Raw genomic sequence first — 23,105 nt, forward strand, 5'->3', positions numbered from 1 at the left:
GTAGCATACTGGAAGCGGGCATGATAGAAATAACAGCAAAACAAAATTAAATCCCAATTCTCTAAACATTAATGACAAAATAAATGGGCGTTTTATTCATTTAAATGAACAGCCATATGGCTAATGTCAAACACTTAAGAATTCATGACGATTGGATTGATATATACAGTATCTCACACAAGTGAGTACACCCCAGTACTTTCATGGTTCCCTCAATGAACTGTAGCTCCCCAATGCCGGCAGCACTCATGCAGCCCCACACTATGACACTCCCACCACCATCCTTGACTGTAGTCAAGACACACTTGTCTTTGTACTCCTCACCTGGTTGGCGCCATACACGCTTGACATCATCTGAACCAAATACGTTTATCTTGGTCTCATCAGACCACAGGACATGGTTCCACTAATCATGACCTCAGTCTGCTTGTCTTCAGCAAACTGTTTGCAAGCTTTCCTGTGAATCATCTTTAGAAGAGGCTTCCTTCTGGGACGACAGCCATGCAGACCAATTTGATGCAGTGTGCAGCGTGTGGTCTGAGCACTGACAGGCCGACCCCCCTACCCCTTCAACCTCTGCAGCAATGCTGGCAGCACTCATACATCTATTTCCCAAAGACAACCTCTGGATATGATGTTGAGCACATGCACTCAACTTCTTTGGTCGACCATAACGATGCCTGTTCTGAGTGGAACCTGTCCTGTTAAACCACTGTATGGTCTTGGGCACTGTGTTGCAGCTCAGTTTCAGGGTCTTGTCAATCTTCTTATAGCCTAGGCCATCTTTATGTAGAGCAACAACAATATTTTTCAGATCCTCAGTTATTTGCCATGAGGTGCCATGTTGAACTTCAAGGGACCAGTATGAGAGTGTGAGAGTGATAACACCAAATTTAACACACTTGCTCCCCATTCACACCTGAGACCTTGTAACACTAATTAGTCACATGACACCAGGGAGGGAAAATGGCTAATTGGGCCCAATTTAGACATTTTCACTTAGGGGTGTACTCACTTTTGTTGCCAGCGGTTTAGACATTAATGGCTGTGTGTTGAGTTATTTTGAGGGGACAGCAAATGTACAATGTTATACAAGCTGTACACTCACTACTTTACATTGTAGCAAAGTGTCATTTCTTCAGTGTTGTCACATGAAAAGATATAATCAAATATTTACAAAAATGTGAGGGGTGTACTCACTTTTGTGAGAGACTGTATATACATGCTTCATACTCAAGATGTTAACGCAAATAATGTTAAAGAGTACAGGGTCAGTCAATATCACCAGCTTTTCTGTATACATTAAAATGTCTGTATTGAAAAACTGTTGGCAAATGGACTGCTAAGTCTGATGAATAATAGCCATTACACAGTGTGACAAAACATAAGGTGGAGAATCAGAGCACTTAGTACATGCAAGGCAAAACCCTTACACCTTAATTTTGAAGTAAAAGACAACATCAAAAGAAGCTAAAAGGAGAGCCCTCAGTCTTCTCAACATACACTAGTTAGAATCAAGTATGGGACTCATGAGTTTCCCTACAGCCTAACACCATCCAACACCAGCCATAAACACTTAACATGGACATGCTAGTGGGATGGCTGAATGACCTCTTCTTCACATGTCCTATTGACCTTCCAAACCAGGTGTCATTAAAGACGGGAAGTGCCCTTATTATATTTAAAACTTCCCATTAATTAACCACAATGAATGAGCATTTACACACTACTGAAAAAAAGCAGAAATGCTGGGTTACGTTAATAACGTTCAAACGCTTTCTTTCCTTTTTGGGGGATTCTAGGCAGTGCACCTGTACAGACGTGAAAGGTGTAGCGGAGGGATAAAGGATGCAGTCAAAAATAATCAGCTCACTCAAAATGGCTGCCGTTAGCCGCGACTGCTGCACAGGCTTATAGAGAGTAGTCTAATAGACACTGGCTAGCGATATTTAGTTAACGCAAGCAATCTCTCCTCAAAGCGATCCTGCCCTGCATTCGAGAGAACAAATAATTACCCACCACCCAGACATCAGAACTACAGCAGTAAAGCATGTGACATTGGACTCAGTGAAACAGCTTGTGGTGGTGATCTGTTAGGAGCCGTGTGTTAACCCTATAGGTCAGTGGTTCCCAACCATGGTTACTAGGGACCCTGAGGGTACTGGACCTCTCCACAGGGTGGTACCTGAAAACACTCATGACACCATACGCTTACTAGTGAAATTAACATGAGGAGGTACTTCAGGGGGACTCTGAGCCGAGCAAAGTTCTGTCGGTGGTACAGGAACTGAAAAGGGTTGGGAACCCCTGCTATAGGTCAAGCTCAGACCACTGCAACGCACTGTAACACAGGTATAGGAGACTGCATAGGTCTTCAAAAGAGTACATTAGCATCCAAACATCGTCTGCAGATATGCCCTTCAAATCATTACAGGCCATCAAATACTATAGACAGTTATGAGGAAGCCCAGACCCAAGAGTGACACGTCAGTAGTGCCCCGAGACTCAGCTAGCTGTGTGTGCCAGAAAGGCAGGAAGGCGTGTCATAGCCGTCAATCAGACGAAAGGTCACAGGTCAGCTGCGGCATCTCTCTTGCTCTCCAGACCGCCTCAATGCCAACACACACTGAAACAAACTCTTCAGGAGACATAGTCCATATGGAAAAAAAACTCAAAAGCAATCAGTAATTGAGAATTCAGGGGTGTCACCATGAAGAACAAACCAAGGCAATAGTTTGTAGAGCAAGCATTGGCTTTCTAACACTCCGATGCCCGGGGAAATAAAAACACCAGAAACAGACAAACAATCTAACTTTAAAATCAATCTGGATTCAATGTGCATGTGTCTGCACTCAGTGGGAGGATCTGTAGGGCTGGGTACGGGTCTGTAGGGCTGGGTACGGGATCTGTAGGGCTGGGTACGGGATCTGTAGGGCTGGGTAAGGGGGCTTAGGGGGTGTGAGTTCAAAAGAGGAGTGGGGGGGGGGGCGGTTGTGGATCGTCAAGACTCCTCTGTTCCCGAGTCATCTTCGTCATAGCAGCAGTCCTCGTCATTATCCTCATCTTCGTCCTCCAGGTCCTCGTCGTCATAGTAATCATCATAGAAGAGGTTGGAGCCCTCATCAGGTGGAGGGGCGCGGGTGCGGACGCAGTACTCTGCCAGGGTGGTGGGCACCTTCACACCGTCACGCTCTGCGTCAGCTTTGGTGGCGTGCACCTGTTTCCTGTACAACGGACAGCATGGTCAGGCCTTGGTAACAAAGTGGCCTATGTCACTGTGTGTGTGTGTGTGTGTGTGTGTGTGCACACGTGTGTGTGGTAGGGCTGCACAATTTATAAAATGACGCGGTAAGATTTTTCATCATGAACTTCTGTGATTTTCTGTTCCATAAAAAGGTGAATAACTGGTCACGCCAGGCAAAGGGCAAAGGTCATACGCCCGTCAGGTATCCACGAGGCACGCCATTGGTGGTCAGGCTATGTACATGGTTCTGATGAAATACTTAATGTGTTTTCAAACATCCCAACCGGTAAAACGTCCTCTCAGGGAGGTGGCTTCACCGCTACTTTGCAATTGATAAAAATGTGATTGCAATATTTGGCCCAAAACAAAACTGCGCTTCAATATTTTATCCAAACCATGCAGCTCTAGGGTGTATGTATTCATGACGATGCATTTGTGCAGTCGGTCTGTGTGTGCCTACCTGATGATCTCCGTGTACTCCCTGTCCTTGCCCTTGCTGTCCCTCCATTTGCGGTACATGACAGAGGCATCGACGTTGGCTGGGGAGAAGGTGTTGGGCTCGTTCAGCAGAGAGATCACACTCAGCAGGATGGTCCTGTGGAGAGAGGGGGGGGGGTCAACACCAGGGTATTAGAGGCAAGACAGCCAATCAGCTCAGCTCCACTGAGTCCATTTTGCACCTGTAGTGGCTGAATAATCTGACACCAGCTAGTTTGACACACCAGGATTGAAGGACACAACAAACAATATTGTCTGTTGTATTGTGTATCGCTTAGGAGAAGCCAACACCTGACTTATAAACAAAGGATGAACACATTTACTGATATGTCGCAGCAGCCTAGATAAATGACCAATCGGAAATGAACATAATGCCACAGTCATTTCCTCTCGCAAATCAACACCTCTGGAGTGACTCAAATTGTGGCCAGTGTCAAAATGTCATGAGGTGACAGGGAGCTAACCAATTAATCAACGTGTGATATTACTGCCCACAACAAACTCCCCACACTCAAACTGTTTCACACTCTGATCTCTGTAGAAGCAAAGAGATAAACGGCTATAGTTCATTTCTGTAGTTATTCTACGTACTGACAGAGCTGTAAAATAAAATAAATAGAGTAAATGTTCTTAGTTTTCGTCTTTGTCAATGTCTTTCCTTTTTTAACGCTATTTAAAACACGCAGAGTATTCGCTCAGCTGTGTTTCCTTTCCCTGCTCTCCCTCCGTCTCTCTGTCACACACACAGACAGACACAGACAGACACAGACAGACACAGACAGACACAGACAGACACAGACAGACAGACACAGACAGACAGACACAGACATTTTTAATTTTTCTATTTGTCATGTTCTTTTCTCAGATTAAGCTCCCTGACATTCTGACAGAAATGTCTTGTGTGACTCAAAAATGAGTTGAATACATGCGGTTCATCACATATGTCTTCTTTAGTCTGTTGGCTAGTTAGTTTTATTTCTTGGCACACGTCACTTCCACATTTTGCATTTATTGCAGAGTGTAGACTGTTTACATATTTGTGCCCATTTGTACATTTTATGTACTGGTTTAATTGTTGAATAAATATTGTCTAAAAATGTATGACGTTTTTGTTGAGTTATTATTACACAATACTTTTTCTGACCTTATTGAATCTTGCCCCTGACAAGTAGCCTATATTACAAAAAAAGACTAAAACTAACACTAAAACTAATAAAAACTAAACTAAAACTAAGCATTTTCTAAGCATTGAATTTGAAAAAAAAAACTCCATGAACTGCGAGCCAGGCCCGGGGTTGGGGCTCGTATGCGAGCGCCTGGTGGCCGGGCCTTTTCCCATGGGGCCTGGCCGGGCTCAGCCCGAAGGAGCGACGTGGGGCCGCCTTCCCGTGGGCTCACCACCTATAGGAGGGACCATAAGGGGTCGGTGCGGAGAGGATCGGGCGGCAGTCGAAGGCGTGGGCCTAGACAACCCGATCCCTGGACACGGAAACTAGCTCTAGGGACGTGGAACGTCACCTCGCTGGCGGGGAAGGAGCCTGAGATCGTGCGTGAGGTTGAGAGGTTCCGACTAGTGGTAGTTGGGATCACCTCTACGCACGGCTTGGGCTCTGGAACCACACTCCTTGAGAGAGGATGGACTCTTCACCACTCTGGAGTTGCCCATGGTGAGAGGCGGCGGGCTGGTGTGGGTTTGCTTATAGCCCCCCAGCTCTGCCGCCATGTGTTGGAGTTTACCCCGGTGAACAAGAGGGTCGTTTCCCTGCGCCTACGGGTCGGGGAAAGGTCTCTCACTGTTGTTTTGCCTACGGGCAAAACGGCAGTGCAGAGTACCCGACCTTCTTGGAGTCTCTGGGAGGGGTGCTGGAAAGTACTCCGACTGGGGACTCCATCGTTCTACTGGGGGACTTCAACGCCCACGTGGGCAATGACAGTGACACCTGGAGGGGCGTGATTGGGAGGAACGGCCCCCCCTGATCTGAACCCGAGCGGTGTTCAGTTATTGGACTTCTGTGCTAATCACAGTTTGTCCATAACGAACACCAAGTTCAAGCATAAGGGTGTCCATCAGTGCACGTGGCACCAGGACACCCTAGGCCGTAGGTCGATGATCGACTTTGTTGTCGTTTCATCTGACCTGCGGCCGTATGTCTTGGACACTCGGGTGAAGAGAGGGGCGGAGCCGTCAACTGATCACCACCTGGTGGTGAGTTGGATCCGATGGCGGGGGGTCGGAAGCTGGACAGACTCGGCAGACCCTAGTGTACTGTAATGGTCTGCTGAGAACGTCTGGCTGAGTCTCCTGTCAGAGAGATCTTTAACTCCCACCTCCGGCAGAGCTTCGACTGGATCCCGAGGGAGGCTGGAGATATTCAGTCCGAGTGGACCATGTTCTCCACCGCCATTTTCGAAGCGGAGGAGTTTAAGTATCTAGGGGTCTTGTTCACGAGTGAGGGAAGGATGGAACGGGAGATTGACAGACGGATCGGTGCAGCTTCTGCAGTAATGCGGTCGATGTATCGGTCTGTCGTGGTGAAGAAAGAGCTGAGCCGCAATGCCAAGCTCTCGATTTACCGGTCAATCTACGTTCCTACTCTAACCTATGGTCATGAGCTTTGGGTCATGACCGAAAGGACAAGATCCCGGATACCGGGGGCCGAAATGAGCTTTCTCTGCAGGGTGGCTGGGCGATCCCTTAGAGATAGGGTGAAAAGCTTGGTCACCCGGGAGGAGCTCAGAGTAGAGCCGCTGCTCCTCCACATCGAGAGGGGTCAGCTGAGGTGGCTTGGGCATCTGTTTCGGATGCCTCCGGAACGCCTTCCTGGGAAGGTGTTCCGGGCCCGTCCCACCGGGAGGAGACCCCAGGGAAGACCTAGGACACGCTGGAGGGACTATGTCTCCCGGCTAGCCTGGGAACGCCTCGGTGTCCCCCCGGAAGAGCTGGAGGAAGTGTCTAGGGAGAGGGAAGTCCATCTCTGCTGGAAGTCTAGGCATCCCGGATAAGCGGAAGAAAATGATGATGATGAATTTGAAAACAAAAAGTCAAAACGAAATAAAGATTAAAACTAATAAAAAATGCAAAACTATAATAACCTTGGTCTATACATTTTATGTTTAATGGCCGTTACAATATTGTTCTTGTCTTTTCATTTTTACAGACTAGATTGTTAACTAAATTGCTTTATTTAAATGTTGGCTTTTACTGTGATAAAGAAAATCTGAGTGCTGCCAGCATAATATCCTGCTGCTACAATAATGCTAATGAAGCCTCATTTGGCAATCACTACTGACAGAGCGTCGCTATTCTACGTACTGACAGAGCGTCGCTACCCTACGTACTGACAGAGCGTCGCTACCCTACGTACTGACAGAGCGTCGCTACCCTACGTACTGACAGAGCGTCGCTACCCTACGTGCTGACAGAGCGACGCTACCCTACGTACTGACAGAGCGACGCTACCCTACGTGCTGACAGAGTGTCGCTACCCTACGTACTGACAGAGCGTCGCTACCCTACGTAGCGACGCTCTGTCAGTGACGTAGGGTGACACCTGGAGGGGCGCCTGACAGAGCGTAGATATTCTGCGTACTGACAGAGCGTCGCTACCCTACGTACTGACAGAGCGTAGTTATTCTGCGTACTGACCTGTGTGAGATAGAGGAACAGATGTACATTAAGGAAAATGAAAGAACAGTTTCTATAAGACAGTTATATTCCATATACAGGTGCATTTCAAAGAATTTGAATATTGTGGGAAGTTAATTTATTTCCGTAATTCAAATCAGAAAGTGACACCTTCATATAATCCAGATTCATTACACATAAAGTGAAACATCACAAGCCTTTTTTGTTTCAATCTTGATGATTACGGCTTACAGCTCATGGAAATCAAAAATCCAGTACCTCACGATCCAGCCACGATTACGAGATTATCAGTGTTATTCACATCACCTGTCAGTGGTCATGGTGATCGTTGTATATTCAATTAAAACAGAGAGTGAGAGTCACCACTATGTGGGGTTGTGTATCAGGGTACCTAACGTTCTGTGTTGGGTTCCATCTTTCAGAAGGCAGCTCTCCACTCTGGGGGTCATCCACTGGGGGGTGCAGGATAGAGATACACACGTCCCCGTTCTAATGGAACACACACCACACCACATACACCAGTTAGGGCTGTCACAGTAAAACTCCAAGACTGGAGGTGTATGGGTGAACGCCGCCATGAAGCTGTGCGCATGGTGCGGTTGGATCTTACCTCATAGATGTTGGGGTGCCACATCTTGGTGAGGAAGCGGAAGGCTGGAGGGGAGTAGGGATAGTCGATAGGGAACTTGATCCGAGCCTGAGAGAAGAAGTGCATGAGTTAGACGCTAAGGCCAGCTGAATAAAGAGTCAGAAGACACCTTGGGTCAAATGCATGTCATTACTACTTTATTTAGGCCTGTCGTAGCTCGGCAGAAGATCGGTGTGTCTTGTAGCAAACTCCTCCATCTCTGACATGCCACTGATCTTTGATCAACTGCAGGAAATTAGTGACGCATCACAAAACACCAAATCAAATGTGTTTTTTGGGCGGTGCTTAAAACGCAGCACCAATCAAACAACCAAATAGGGGCCTAATTGACTTTCACAATTGTATTTTTCCAATAACCTCTATTATATTTTCAATTGTACGCAGAGTCTAAAGTTACAAATAACGCTTATAACATGCCTTCTTAACTGCACTACACATAGGCCAGCAACTGATGGCTGTACTTATTTTAACCTGCAATGATGAAACTGGTTTAAATGTGAACCTGAATCCAGGTATTGTTTAGAAAACGTGTAGTAATTTAATTTGTTTATCTTGTCGGGAAACAAGCAAACGCATCTGCAGACCAATGACAAACTAAAGGACAAACTATTGAGTGGAGGAACGTAATGAATGCAGAAGCTTCCGGACAGGTGTGCAACATGATGCTTCAACACTGCTGTTGCTCCTCGGGGCTTTAGGCCGGGTGTTTTGCAAAAGCACTTTGTAACAACTGCTGATGTAAAAAAGGGCTTCATAAATAAATGTTATTGACTGATGACACCAAGCAATTAACACCCTATCACGCTCTGTGGCACATATAAAAATACTGAGGAGGGCCAGTTGACCCCAAATATGGATCAAATTTGCAAGAGCCAAGGATTTAAGTGACTCTCCGAGTTGGTTCATGACAATGTCCCCATCCACAGGGCATGAGGGGTCACTGAATGGTTTGATGAGTGTGAAAACATGAATCATATGCAATGGCCTTCACAGTCACCAGGCTTCAACCCAACTGGACACCCATTGGAGACCTTGGGAGAGACGTGTTGGACAGCTCCACACAAAGAGTGTTCCACCCCCCTGCTAGGGTTCCAGAGACTGGTAGAATTTACACCAAGATGCATTGAAGGGGCTCCAAGTGACTCGTGGTGGCCAAACCACTTGCCAAGACACGTTGGTTTTTCCTTTTATTTGTCAGCCGTCCCTATATTTCTATAATTTAGTGGTCTCATATCCAGAGCCACTGACAGTAGTTCAAACACTCTCCGACAAGTTCGTACTGTCCGCCCAATGCGAAACAAACCTTTGACCCTGCAGTTGCAAGCGCTGTTTGTTAAGATGAATCTCTAAAAACGACGAACCCCTTTTGTGAATCGTTGTCCCTCAGGTGAACTAACAGATGTAATATCTCCATCCTGTATTCGAATTGGAATCCTGTCTCCTGTGCTTTTTTGAAGCAGTTAGGAACCACTAGCTAGCCTTCAGAAAGACAACAGTAATTACACAGATGGGGGTTTGAAAGGAACCTGCAGTGTAAACTCAATAGTAGACGGTGGTGGTTCGCAGCCAGGCCTAATCAGTGGATTGTGTTCATGAATAGGCAGAGTAAAATCCCATTTTGATTGTGTTTGTTAGGACTTTGTTAGGGGTCGTCCCCCAGCTGCCATCACCTCACAGACAATCCACTATTCAGTTACCATCCCCCTACTGTACCTCCTCTAGTCTCCCCAGCTGAGAGACACACATCTGACTCCCCCTTTGCCGCCAACCCCCCGGTCACACGCTTGCCCACATTTGCTGATTCGGCACGGTCAGCTGGTGCTCTCCACGCTGAGCCAACTGCCAGGAGGGGGAGAGGGAGGGGTGAGAGCAGGGGTCGGTAGGTGTGGGTGTTGGAGGGAGGGAACATGTGCTAGGGGTGGGGGGGCAGGGTTGTGCACACACTCCACACAGGCCTGTCCCTTCGTCAACACTATACAGATAGGCCTAACGGCAATGTACCAGCCAGAGCAACAGGTCAGTTGACCACGGGGATGTTGCCATATCTACCAGCCTTGTCCAACAACAACCCCAGAGTGGAAAGCCTGACGTAGGCCAAGCAGAATCCAATGTGGTTAAGTCACTCTGGGGTAGTGTCTCCAAACAGGCCTGGGTTCAGAATGACTGGACTTCACTCCAACACTCCACCTACATTACCCACGCCAGTTAATCACACCAACACGCCACATACATTACCCACGCCAGTTAATCACACCAACACTCCACATACATTACCCACGCCAATAAACCTGAGAGAGCAGAGGAGACAAACAGAAAAACAGATGGACAGACAGACAGACACGCCCGACAGACAAAGAGAGACAGATAGCGCACGACAGACAGAAAACACTAGAGTCACACCGGCTTGGTAACCAACATACCAGCCTAGCTTGTCACCAAGGGAGCCAAGGCCAGTGAAAACGTAGAGGGACATTTAAGCTCTGTAAGGAGAGCTCTAAGTGTAATTTTCAAGCAAGCAGCTTATTAAAGCATGAGCAGCAGCTTCTCTGTAAGAAGGTAATGGTATTATATTTCACCACGCGGCTTATTGAGAGCCTTCAACACCCACATAGAGACACAACATGCATCTCAAAGAACACACTCGCACACTGCCCAGAATAGCGTACATCCTTACTGATCACATGAATGGAACAAAGACACGGGTTGAACAACCGACAAGAGCAACAAATCATATAAACTTAATTCAGGTCTCTGAGTTAAAGAGAACCTAAAGAAATGGTTGATGCAGGCACGAGCTGTAGTCTGAAAGAGAGCGAGGAGAGAGATAAGAGAAATAGGAATGGCATGGGTGGAAGGGAGGCAGAACAGAGCACTGACTGGGCACTGCCGCCCTGCATGCCACAACACCCGTGGCAGGGATCCACTGACAGACGGGGGTGGGGGGGGCCAACGACTTTCCATGGCAGCAGAGCTGAAAACCCTGAATTGCCTACAGAACTGACACCAAGCCGAGTGAGAGAGATGGTGTCCCGGAGCAGGAGAGTGTGACTGGTCTTAAACAGCTGGCCTTGCCCGTTCTCACTGCTGCACCTGACCTCATCAGCACCACCCCAAGGAGCCAAAGACCAACAGGAGCCGGGATGAGAGACAACCAGGCTCAGAAGTGGGACAGTGGCTCAAGTTCCCTCCCTAATTCTCCACACACACACACACACACACACACACACACACACACACACACACACACACACACCCCTATAAATACCCCCCCCCCCCATGGCTGTGTGGCCTGACCAGCTCCGATTTCATACGGTCACGCAACACCCCCCAGCCCCAGAAGCTAGCGTCTCAGTGCCCACCGCTCAGCCACTCCTGGCTGCCCAGCTCATGTCACTTTGAAGTGGGACTCTCCTGAGAAACAAGCATCACACAGTAACAAGTACAGGACTGCAAGAACGTGCTGCAGCTTCAGCCAGCCAGGAGAGAGGAGACTGCCACAGGGAAAACAGGATATCTAGAGCAGAACTGCTAGACTCAGGATTTACCTAACCTATCCACCCTATGTTTGTTTGAACATGCTCTCCCCCCCGCTTTCGTGCCACTCTCCGCTCCCAATAGGACCGTGAGTCAGGAGTATACATAACTTAGCAGTTCGTTAAAACGGCAGGCAACCCTGGCACTGGAGCAGGCAGTAGAAGGGAGGTGAAACCAACCAGGCGCTCCTGGGTGGCGATGCAAACAGCCAATGACAGCTGAGAAGAATAAAACGAATGAGTTTTCTATTCTTTTCCAATCTCTTTCCAGGATGGTGACCTAAAACCGTGTGTGGCAAAGCCAGCCAGGGAGAACACACCCAGTGTAGGGAGATTGGAACCGGGGCCAAGTAAACCAGGTCAGCTAAAGCAGCTAAAACCCTTAGAGAACTAATCATTCTGTTCTCCTCCCAGCGCACCACATCACCTTCTCCTGTCTGCCGACCTCCTTATACCAGTTCCCAAGCAGTCTTCCTCTCACTAGTTCTTCTGGCTGCTCTACAGAGTGTGAACGAAAAGAAAAATCTGTCCTTGAGAACAGCAGTACATGACACACACACGTTGCAAACTAGAATGTGAGAGAGGAGGTACAGTAGATAGTGCTTCACAGATCCACTAGGGTCCTGCCTCATCAGCAGAACTCTTAGCGTAGTGGGGAGGAGGAGAACGGAGGGGGGCAGCATAGAGGAGAGGAGGAGCACAGAGGGGGGCAGATTACTCTGAAAACCAGAACTACTGTCAAGACTGAACACGAGTCTACTTCAGTTTAGCGCAATTAGCCTAATTACAAGCTGCCAACACACTTGACACATTGAGGAGAAATTGTCAAACCCCAGACCTCTAGTTTGGGAAAAAGAGAGCAATGGGGGGGTTGGGGGGCGACACGTTAGCCTCCCACATCCTGGGTATTTCGAAATATAGCCAGGAGGATTTTCAACAACACAACTTTTTTTTTTTTTTTTTTCAATTCGGAGCCAGTCATATCATGTGTTTATTTACAAAGGGCACATCAAGCCAACGTATTACAATCCACAAGCAAAGTATCTTATGACTATGTTAACTATCGAATATAGACAAAATACACACTCAACAGCTAAGATGTCCAGCGATACATTGGATTGCTAACTAGTGAAGCTTGATTAGGCTTCCTGGCTTCTTTTACAATAGAGAACATTTATTATCTCCTGGATCAAGTGAGCGTAGAGCTTTGACAACTTTAAGAACTAAGCAGGTTGTCTGTCCTTTCATTTAGTTCACTTGTTAGCATGTAACAAGCTAGCGTGCACGGTGGGAATTCAGCAGTACTTTATCATTTATTAGAAAGAAATTACACCCCTTGTGTACACTGATGGTAATGCAGTATTTAATGGTATGGTACAGTAGGGCCTTATAACTCATGATGCAGAAGAATTGGATCAACTCGGATTATAACTCTGTCTCGTCACTCCACCGTCAGAAAAACTAATTGCGAGGGGGTAAAATAAATACATAAACTATTAAAATACTAAATGGAGATAGGAAAACAAAGTTCAACATTAGAATAAGTTATGGTTGAGGAAGTGTAAGTACTGTATAATCACACTCAAAAGGAAGTGAACTGTCTCATCAAGACAACATTTAAGCTCCCGAGATAAACATCTCAAAGCAGAAAGCTGCTTGATAGAAGGGCTTGAGGGGATGTGTTGTTGACAATGAAAGGGAAGGGTTGCCTGGTTGTCGCAGTGGAAGGTTGCCAGGGACAGCTAAGCTAATAGGATTGTCTGTGTGTTAACGTAGGAAAGGGAAAGACAATGTAGTCCCCAAGAAAACAAGGCACATCAAGGGGAAGGAGTGAGCAATTATAAATTAGATCTTGATAGAGAGGAGATCTCCCCTGAACTCTGAGCCATAAACAGTCACTGCTTCCAAAACAGGCAGTCATCCTGTCCTCTGGCCCTGCCAGAACAAAATTCTCTGGGCAGGTGACATGGCTCCTCTGTTCTTGTCCCAGCAACAGGGTCACCCAGGGCCATGCAACTCCCACATCAGGCCACAGGCTAGCTGGGTTGGGCAGACCATAGCACTGCAGAGAACACAGTGCAGCCAGTGATCACAGGGTTGTTGTGAGCGGGTTTGTGACCCAGCAAGAGTATTTGCCAATGGCAAAAATAAAATGAAGACTGAACATGGCTGAATCCACAGCGCAATTTGTTCGATAAGCATCTACCTCAGAATGTCAAGCGATTTGAGTATTTAATTTTTTTGTAACTATAATGCTAGGTTGATTCCACTTTCTTTATAATGTGTTGAATTTCCTGTCGTTTTGCCACTCTCATGCTTTGCTACTGTCATCAATAAATGGAAAATGCATTTTTTTGGTCTGATGAGGGACAAACTAAAAGTGAGGTGGTACTCGCTGATTCCAATGTGCTTCCACTGTATTGATGCCAACAACATTGTATGAATATCATTTGTCTCAATAAATAAGTTTAGAAAAATGATGAGTATAAAAGATGTCTACCTGTGTAGATTGAGAGGCTTACTCAGAACATGGAAACCGGCTTGACAGAGGGAAAAATTAGTCACAGGCTAGCTGTGTATTTCACAGCCACGCGGGGCATTCCTGGCCCAATAACAGACTCTCGTACACAGAACCCATAATATACATGTTCCTTGCTACTACAGTAGGGATCTAGAGTGCACCCATTTTACTTCCATTTGGAAGGCACCATGCAACACTGAAGGGCCAGATACAGCCCTTAGAAGACATGGTATACTGACTTTATGCTACAAAACCCAAAGAGGCATTACTGAATATTATGAAGCAGTGGCCAAATTGAATGATACACCCATGTATAAATGTAAGCAATAAGGCACATGCGGGAGTGGTATACGGCCAATACACCACTGCTAAGAACTATTCTTAAGTACAAGAACAGGTACATTCCGGACTGCCTGGACTCAGCCTTTAGCCATGGTATATTGGCAATAAGCAAAAATGCAAGACACAATGATGACAAAGCCACAAAAAAATTTATTGTCTGCCAATTCATTGAAAATGAGAAAGCTAATTGTCTAATGTATAAGTATTCAGACAATTTGCCATGAAACCTTTGAGATGTCTCTAGAACTTGATTGGAGTCCACCTGGGGCAAATTCAACTGATAAAACATTTTGAAATGTACACCCATCTATTTAAAGCTTCACAACTCACCGTTAATCTCGGAGTAAAAACCAAAAGCCTGAAGAACTCTGCAGATCTCCCAGATCGAATTCAGTACAGGCATAGATCCGGAGAAGGTTATAATAATACAATTGTTACAGCATTGAAACTTCCCAGGGGCCTAGTGGGCTCCATTATTGTAGAATGGAAGAAGTTTAGAACCACAAAGTCGCTTCCTAGAGCTTGGTCAGGGAGGTGACCAAAAACCCAATGGCCACTCTACTAGAGCGCCAGAATTTCTCTGCAGAGAACCTGCCAGAAAGATAAACATTTGCAGCACTCCATCAATTAGACCTTTATGGTAGAGTGGCTAGATGGAAGCCAGTCCTGAGTAAAAGGAATAGGAGATGCCATCTGAAGCACTCCGAAAACAAAAACACATGGAAGAGGAGTTAACAGCGTCAATAATGCACACATAATTTTTAACTTGTCAACTCACATAAGATGTGCAACATTGGTCTTTGTAAAGGTTGCCTACAACATTTATCTTAGTCAGCTAACTGTCTGGCTTTGTACTTATAGATATTATCATGTCACCTTGACAGGCCCACAATTATTGCCTATTAGGCTACTTTAAATATCAGTGTAAAAGATACCCCCTAAACAAAAGCTTTAAATCTGGGCCATTTATAAAACCTTTTTTGTAATCATAGCTACTAATGTTTTACAGCTTGCTGGGCTGAAAGCCAAAGCAGGTTAGGAATCAATTGGTTTTGATATTCAGACCAAACAATGGCCTATAATTTTGTTTACTTGGCATAGGGAAGATCATGTTGATGGGGAATTATTTTCCCAAAGAGACTTGATAAAATATCAAGACCATATATGACTACCAACACTCACTAACATCCACTTTCAATATTGGCATTGTCAGTTAACTATCCACACTAAGTATGTTTTTTTACCTAGATTTATTTCCCAATTTATGTCAGTGTCTCAACTCATTTGAGCAGACCTGCGGACATACATGCAAGAAAAATAGACATGCCTTCAAATTTTACAGACTTTGCTGTTGAGGTGTTAATGCTCACAGCCCGTTTGATACCTTTAGTTTACTTCCATGCATTCCGTCATGTGTTTTAGCCTTGATAGCTTAGAGAAAAAGATGATCTAATTTGATAAGACAGAAACCCAACTATTAGACCTGAATGGCAAGAACCATCTATGACAAAAAAAAGGTACTGAAAACCCTAGGTGATGAGCAATCAGACTTAACTGTTCTTTTGCTACAAACAAACTCACTTTTCTGAACACATACAGTGGGGAGAACAAGCATTTGATAACCTGCAAAATCGGCAGTGTTTCCTACTTACAAAGCATGTAGAGGTCTGTAATTTTTATCATAGGTACACTTCAATTGTGAGATACGGAATCTAAAACAAAAATGTATATAATTAATTTGCATTTTATTGCATGACATAAGTATTTGATCACCTACCAACCAGTAAGAATTCCGGCTCTCACAAACCTATTAGTTTTTCTTTAAAAAGCCCTCCTGTTCTCCACTCATTACCTGTATTAACTACACCTGTTTGAACTCGTTTCCTGTATAAAAGACATGTCCACACAATCAAACAGACTCCAACCCCTCCACAATGACCAAGACCAGAGAGCTGTTTAAGGACATCAGGGATATAATTGTAGACCTGCACAAGGCTGGGATGGGCTACAGGACAATAGGCAAGCAGCTTGGTGAGAAGGCAACAACTGTTGGCGCAATTATTAGAAAATGGAAGAAGTTCAAGATGACGGTCAATCTCCCTCGGTCTGGGGCTCCATGCAAGATCTCACCTCGTGGGGCATCAATGATCATGAGGAAGGTGAGGGATCAGCCCAGAACTACATGGCAGGACCATGACCTGAAGAGAGCTGGGACCACAGGCTCAAAGAAAACCATTAGTAACACACTACGCCGTCATGGATTAAAATCCTGCAGCGCACGCAAGGTCCCCCTGCTCAAGCCAGCGCATGTCCAGGCCTGTCTGAAGTTTGCCAATGACCATCTGGATGATCCAGAGGAGAAATGGGAGAAAGTAATGTGGTCTGATGAGTAGGATGAGTACAACCCCAAGAACACCATCCAAACCGTGAAGCATGGAGGTGGAAACATCATTCTTTGGGGATGCTGTTCTGCAAAGGGGACAGGACGACTGCACCGCATTGAGGGGAGGATGGATGGGGCCATGTATCGTGAGATCTTGGCCAACAACCTCCTTCCCTCAGTAGGAGCATTGAAGATGGGACATGGCTGGGTCTTCCAGCATGAGAACAACCCAAAACACACAGCCAGGGCAACTAAGGAGTGGCTCCGTAAGAAGCATCTCAAGGTCCTGGAATGGCCTAGCCAGTCTCCAGACCTGAACCCAATAGAAAATCTTTGGAGGGAGCTGAAAGTCTGTATTGCCCAGCGACAGCCCCGAAACCTGAAGGATCTGGAAAAGGTCTGTATGGGGGAGTGGGCCAAAATCCCTGCTGCAGTGTGTGCAAACCTGGTCAAGAACTACAGGAATTGTATGATCTCTGTAATTGCAAACAAAGGTTTCTGTACCAGACATTAAGTTCTGCTTTTCTGATGAATCAAATACTTATATCATGCAATAAAATGCTAATTAATTACTTAAAAATCATACAATGTGATTTTTGTTTTAGATTTCGTTACTCACAGTTGAAGAGTGCCTATGATAAAAATGACAGACTTCTACATGCTTTTTTAAGCTGTAAGTAGTACAATCCTTATGGTGAGACATGGTGGTGGAAGCTTCACACTATGGGGATGCTACTCAATGACAAGCTGGGAGACCGGTCAAGATTGAGGGGAAGGATCAACGGACCAAAATATAGAAATGTCTGTGATTCAAAACCTGATTCAGAGTGTACAGGACCTCAGACTGCGTGCGAAGATATATCGTTCGGCTCGACCGCAACCCCAAGTACACAGTCAAGATAATGCTGGAGTGGTTTCAGAATACATCTGTGGATCCTGTTGAGTTTCCCAGCTAAAGCCCAGACTTGAACCATACAGAACATCTGTGGGGAGACCAGAATATTGCAGTTCACCAATGCGCCCAATCCAATCTGAAAGATCTTGAGAGGATCTGCAAGGAAGAATGGGAGAAACGTATCCACATCCAGGTGACTAAAGCAGGTTGAGGCATACCAGGAAGACTTGAAGCTGTAATCGCAGCCAAAGGTGCTTTTACAGAGTACTGAATAAAGCATCCAAATAATAAGGTACATGAGATAGGTCTATTTCAGTTCATTATTTTCAACACATTGGCAACCATTTAAAAAAATGCTTTTTCACTTTGTCATATTGGGGTATGCGTAGATTGATGGGGGAAACAAATGTAATCAATGAGACAATAAATTAAGTTTATAACAACATGTGGAGAAAGTGAAGGGGTCTGAATAATTTCCAACAGCACTCTAAGCAAGACTTAGCCATTAGTCTTAATTCACAAAACATCCAATGAAGGAGCCCTTAGAAGGGTTTACATTTACAACAAAACCCTACAACCACAGCAAACACAAATGTAATATGAACTTTGACCTGCCCTACATTGCTGCCTGTTTACTGTTGTGACTAGAGCTCTTGTCCTATATCTGGAAGGAAATGCTCATCTTTAACAGTTGTGCACATACAGACTGAAATGCTTTCTAAGCCAGGCAAATTATGAAGAGTTAGCCAACTGCACTCTCTGCCCTCTAAGCTATAAAACCCCCTTTGCCTTGCAAAACAGAGTACAAAGATGATCCCAATTTTACAGAAAAAGCTCACTAGTAAGCTGAACAACAAAGATTGAAACATTATAGAGAAAAATCTGTACGTTTTTCAATATATTGATTAAATTGTTTTAATAGGCAAGTTATTTATCTATGGTTGTGGTTACAGTTTTACTAAAAACTGCAACACTTGTCATGCAAAACAGTAGCTAAAATCGGACAATTTAAATGAATTATAATTAATGTTGGCACAAATGTGGCACAAACAATGGCAGCAATCTATGAAACGGTATCCATGAAAAAGTAGTGTGCTACCTCGCAGACAGCGATATCTGCAAGTTTACAAAAATGATCGTAAATCAGTGCATACAAGCTTACTTGTGGTTGTTGGTCAGGGAATGTGCTCTCCTTTAGCGTGTATGCAATGCCAATACTTCCTGGTTGAGCAAGTAGCGTAATAACAAGCGAAACGGCTTGGCAGATTCCAAAATTCGTTGTGGAGTTTTTGGATGTCAGAAGGGCAAAATCGCAAAATGGATAACACGATATTGGGAAGGTAGAAAACCGGGTAAAATATAACATTTAATGTTTAGTTGCCCCAGAGTTTCTATTGGACAAATACAAGTAGGCCCGTGGTTTCGTCTAAAATAAAATATGTCTAATAGAAACTCTTTGACAAAACGTTATCCTACAAACATTGCTTTCTCCAGTTTTTACCAAATTAATACACCCCATGTCAACTCAAGGCCAGGACCAAGGCTGTTGTTTAGTTTTTAGATAAGTCAATAACAATGGTATCAAAAATAACTATGTCCGTAAATCCTTTACATGTTTAAAAGTTATACTGTACTTCTGGGCTATAAAGTCAGGTACATATCAGTCTCGTGAAGCAAGAACCATCGTGCTATAACGACGAGGAGAGACAGAAAAAGTGCGACGACTCTTTGTTAATGATTTGATGGCTACCCTGGCTATCTTGTCAGCTAAATGTTCACAAAATTAGTACTCACCTTAAAATACCCTCCCTCATAGTGTGTGTTTGGTGGTCCAAATATTGCAACTTCCCAGTTGTACAAGTCCGACTCGTCAACTAAAGTTATTTGGAACCCTTCAACTGGCTCCTCTTGAAGGCTTTTCATCTCTAGCATTAGTGCTTTTTGGGAACTGGCTACATGATGATGTCCATGAGCCATATTCCGCGACGATCTGTATAAATAAATACCTAGTATTGCTAGCTATCTATACCTTTTAGAGAACAAAGCTAGCTAGTTTAGCCAGTTCAACGACAACCACCCTGTTTTCACTCTTGTCACTACCACTTAAATTATCGGCTGTTATTACGTTCACGTTCTGTTCTATTTGAGTGTGATCGAATAAACCCGTAAATCTTTCGCTGAAAACCAACACACACTACCCAAAAAAGCTAGCTGGATCGCCCCTCACACGAATCTGTTGTTGATCAACCCCTGGCAGGCAAAGGGATGCGTCCTCGTTGACTCAAAGTCAGAATTGAGCTACTGAAAGGTCTGTAGTCAAAGCAAACTTGAAATCACTAACAAATAAATGAATGAACGACTGTCCGATAGACTAGTGAGAGATCTAACCTCCTCAAACCTAGCTAACTAGCTTGTGGCTACAACAGCTGCTCCACGGTATATCGACACTAAAGTCGCTGAAGCTAGTCCCACAAAGCTCAGAACACTGAAGTGCCCGCAAAGCTTTCTGGGAGTTGAAGTTACTCTGAAACTGCACACAACTTCTGTAGGTTACATTTTGTCAATCTTAAACCAACCCATTTGCCAAACGCACTTGCTCGGAGTGTCCTCCATGATCACTTGAGGCTGACAGTACTCCAAGGGTAACTTTAAAAGAGCGACAAGGAGTTTAATAAACACATCAATTCCGGGACACACAATTTTTATAATATGCATTATAAAAATAATGACTTAAGTTGGGACAGCCAAACCATGTGACATAATTAATATAGTCATAGACATACACGTCTATGGGTTTATGTTGGGACAGCATAAACATGTGGAACTAAGTTTTGTTTGGTATCTCTAGCATGAATAGTTTGAGATGTTGTTAAACGATTAATTCATGCTAATTATGCAAATTAAATTAATTGCTTAAGAGTTTCAAGCTAATATAGCACAAACAAATGAAAAAAGTTGGTTTGGTCTCTCTAGCTTGAATGGTTCAAGAGATGTTGCTTTAGAAATAACATCAAATATGCAAATTACTGTAAATATAGATAGTAAGTAATGATATATAATTTAATTTAGGATAGCCTACACAATAAAGTTGGTTAGAATTCTAGGTTAATCACAGATACTGGTTTAAGGTTAATTAATGCTAATTGTGCAAATGTATCTTTGTCCATATGCATTAAAGCATTTTCAGTTGGGATAGCCTAAACATATCAAACAAGAATGTTTTGGTCTCTGTAATACACTCCAAAAAATGAAGGGAACACTTAAATCACACGTTGTCTTGATTAATGAAATATATTAAAGATCATCTTTACTGTAATTCGTTGAGAACAAAATGATGTAACAACGGTCAATGGAAACCAAAATCACCAACTGATAGAGTGCTGGATTCAAACACCAAAAGTAAGTAAACAACTGAAATCACTACTGAGTCATAATGTGACTCAGTAGTGTGTATGGCCCCCACGTGCCTAAATGCACTCCCGACAACATCTGGGCATGCTCCTGATGAGACAATAGATGGTGCCCTAGGGGATCTCCTCCCAGACCTGGATCAGGGCATCAGTGAGCTCCTGGACAGTCAGTGGCGCTATATGGCAGTGTAGGATACATAAGGTCCCAGTGGTTCTGAATTGGACTCAGATCTGGGGAAGGTGAGGGCCAGTCAATGGCATCAATGCCTTCGTCATCCAGGAACTGCCTACACTGGCCACGTGAGTCTGGGCATTGTCCTGCACCCAGGGCCCACTGCAGCAGTGTAAGGTCTGTCTGAGGATTTTATCCCAGTACCTAACAGCTAACCATTGACTAACACGTGGAGGTCAGTGCCACTCTCCAAGCATCTGCCTCCCCATCACTGACCCACTGCCAAACCTGTCATGTTGGATGATCTTGCAGGCGGCATAACATTCACGATGGCATTTCTAGACTCTTTCACATCTGTCACACATGCTCAGTGTGAACCTGTTCTCTGTGAAGAGAACGGGGCACCAATGGCGGACGTGCCAATTCTGATGTTCTCTGGCGAATGCCAGTCGAGCTGCACGGTACTGGGCTGTGAGCACAGGTCCCACTAGAGGATGTCAGTCCCTCATGGAGTCAATTTCTGAGTTTGGTAGCCCACTGGAGGTCATTTTGTAGGGCTCTGGCGGTGCTCCTCCTGTTCTTCTTTGCACAAGGTAACAGATACTGGTCCTGCTGCTGGGTTGATTCCCTTTTACGGCCCTATCAAGCTCTTCTTGTGTAACAGCCTGTCTCCTGGTCTCTTGTCCATGCTCTTGAGACTGTACTGGGAGACACAGCAAACCTTGTGACGGCAAATATGGATGTACCATCCTGGAGGAGCTGGACTGGCTGTGCAACCTGAATGGGCTGCAGGTACTGCCTTTTGCCACCAGCAGTGACAAGGACATTAGCAAAATGAGAATCAGTCTGAAAGGATAACGAGAGAGGAACTGTCTGTAGCCACCACCTGCAAAACCATTTCCTTTTGGGGGTTGTCTTGCTGTTGCCTCTCCAGCGCACCTCATTTGCACCAAAACAGGTGACAGATTTACAATCGCTTATGCATCCTCACTGGACAGATTGATATCTCTGAAGTTTAATTGACTTGGTGTTATACTGTGATGATTACACGTTCCCTTAATTCTTTGGAGCAGTGTATATAAAAAGCTTGTAAATGTAATTAGTTACCTGCTTTGTAACTTGATATGGGCAATAGAGTACATAATGGTTCAGTGTCAGGCCAATAACTGAGGAAGTTGCTGGTTCAGAAGTTGAAACAAATCTACTGTTGTGCCCTTGAGCAAGGCATTTAACCCTAATTATTATACTAACTCACTCTGGATTAAAGTGTCTACTATATTACTAAAATGTAAACAAAATTGTTGATGAAATTACAAATTAAAATAACTCTTACACCACAAATATAATGCATCACTGATCAGAACTACCAATGTCATCAGGAAAACATCCAGTGATGGTATTTGAGTGGTGCAAAGCCATCCCGGTGGGCTATGAGGACCCTCTAAGCCCCAGTGTTTGGGGTCAGCATGGTTGATATGTTGCTGCCTACCCTCACCACTTGGTGGCAGCCATCAAAAGATCCAGGACCCAACTCAAAACGCAAAATATCCCGTTAGCAAAGCAAACACTAACAAAGCAAAAACATGTGCTACCACAACAGCCTTTAGAGGGGAGTCCATCCTTATGTGATCAAGAGAAAGCGGTCTTGCGTCCACTCTGTATGTAGTATGTGCTCATGGATCAGCGAGATGCACCCAACATTGCGGTCACCGTTAGGCACCTCTGCTTGAGCTAGCACTCCCTATGCAACGGATGTCCCACATTTCCCACGCAACAGCTCAGGCAGCTTCACACAGGACAAAGGGTAATGGG

At 44.8% G+C, this 23,105-nt stretch overlaps 1 protein-coding gene across 1 annotated transcript; it reads right to left on the minus strand.

Moving 5' to 3' along the window:
* Nucleotides 1-1,134: 1,134 nt before the first annotated feature.
* On the minus strand, nucleotides 1,135-20,184 carry cdc34a (cell division cycle 34 homolog (S. cerevisiae) a). The gene is made up of 5 exons (XM_010871755.4): nucleotides 19,506-20,184; nucleotides 7,999-8,085; nucleotides 7,780-7,877; nucleotides 3,705-3,839; nucleotides 1,135-3,224 (listed from the first exon to the last, which is right to left on the minus strand). Exons 1-5 carry the CDS (start codon nucleotides 19,686-19,688, stop codon nucleotides 3,002-3,004), a joined length of 726 nt encoding a protein of 241 aa, XP_010870057.3. The 5' UTR covers nucleotides 19,689-20,184; the 3' UTR covers nucleotides 1,135-3,001.
* Between the last annotated feature and the right edge of the window lie 2,921 nt (nucleotides 20,185-23,105).

This window comes from Esox lucius, chromosome 8 (assembly GCF_011004845.1).
Source record: "Esox lucius isolate fEsoLuc1 chromosome 8, fEsoLuc1.pri, whole genome shotgun sequence".
Taxonomy (NCBI): Eukaryota; Metazoa; Chordata; class Actinopteri; order Esociformes; family Esocidae; genus Esox; species Esox lucius.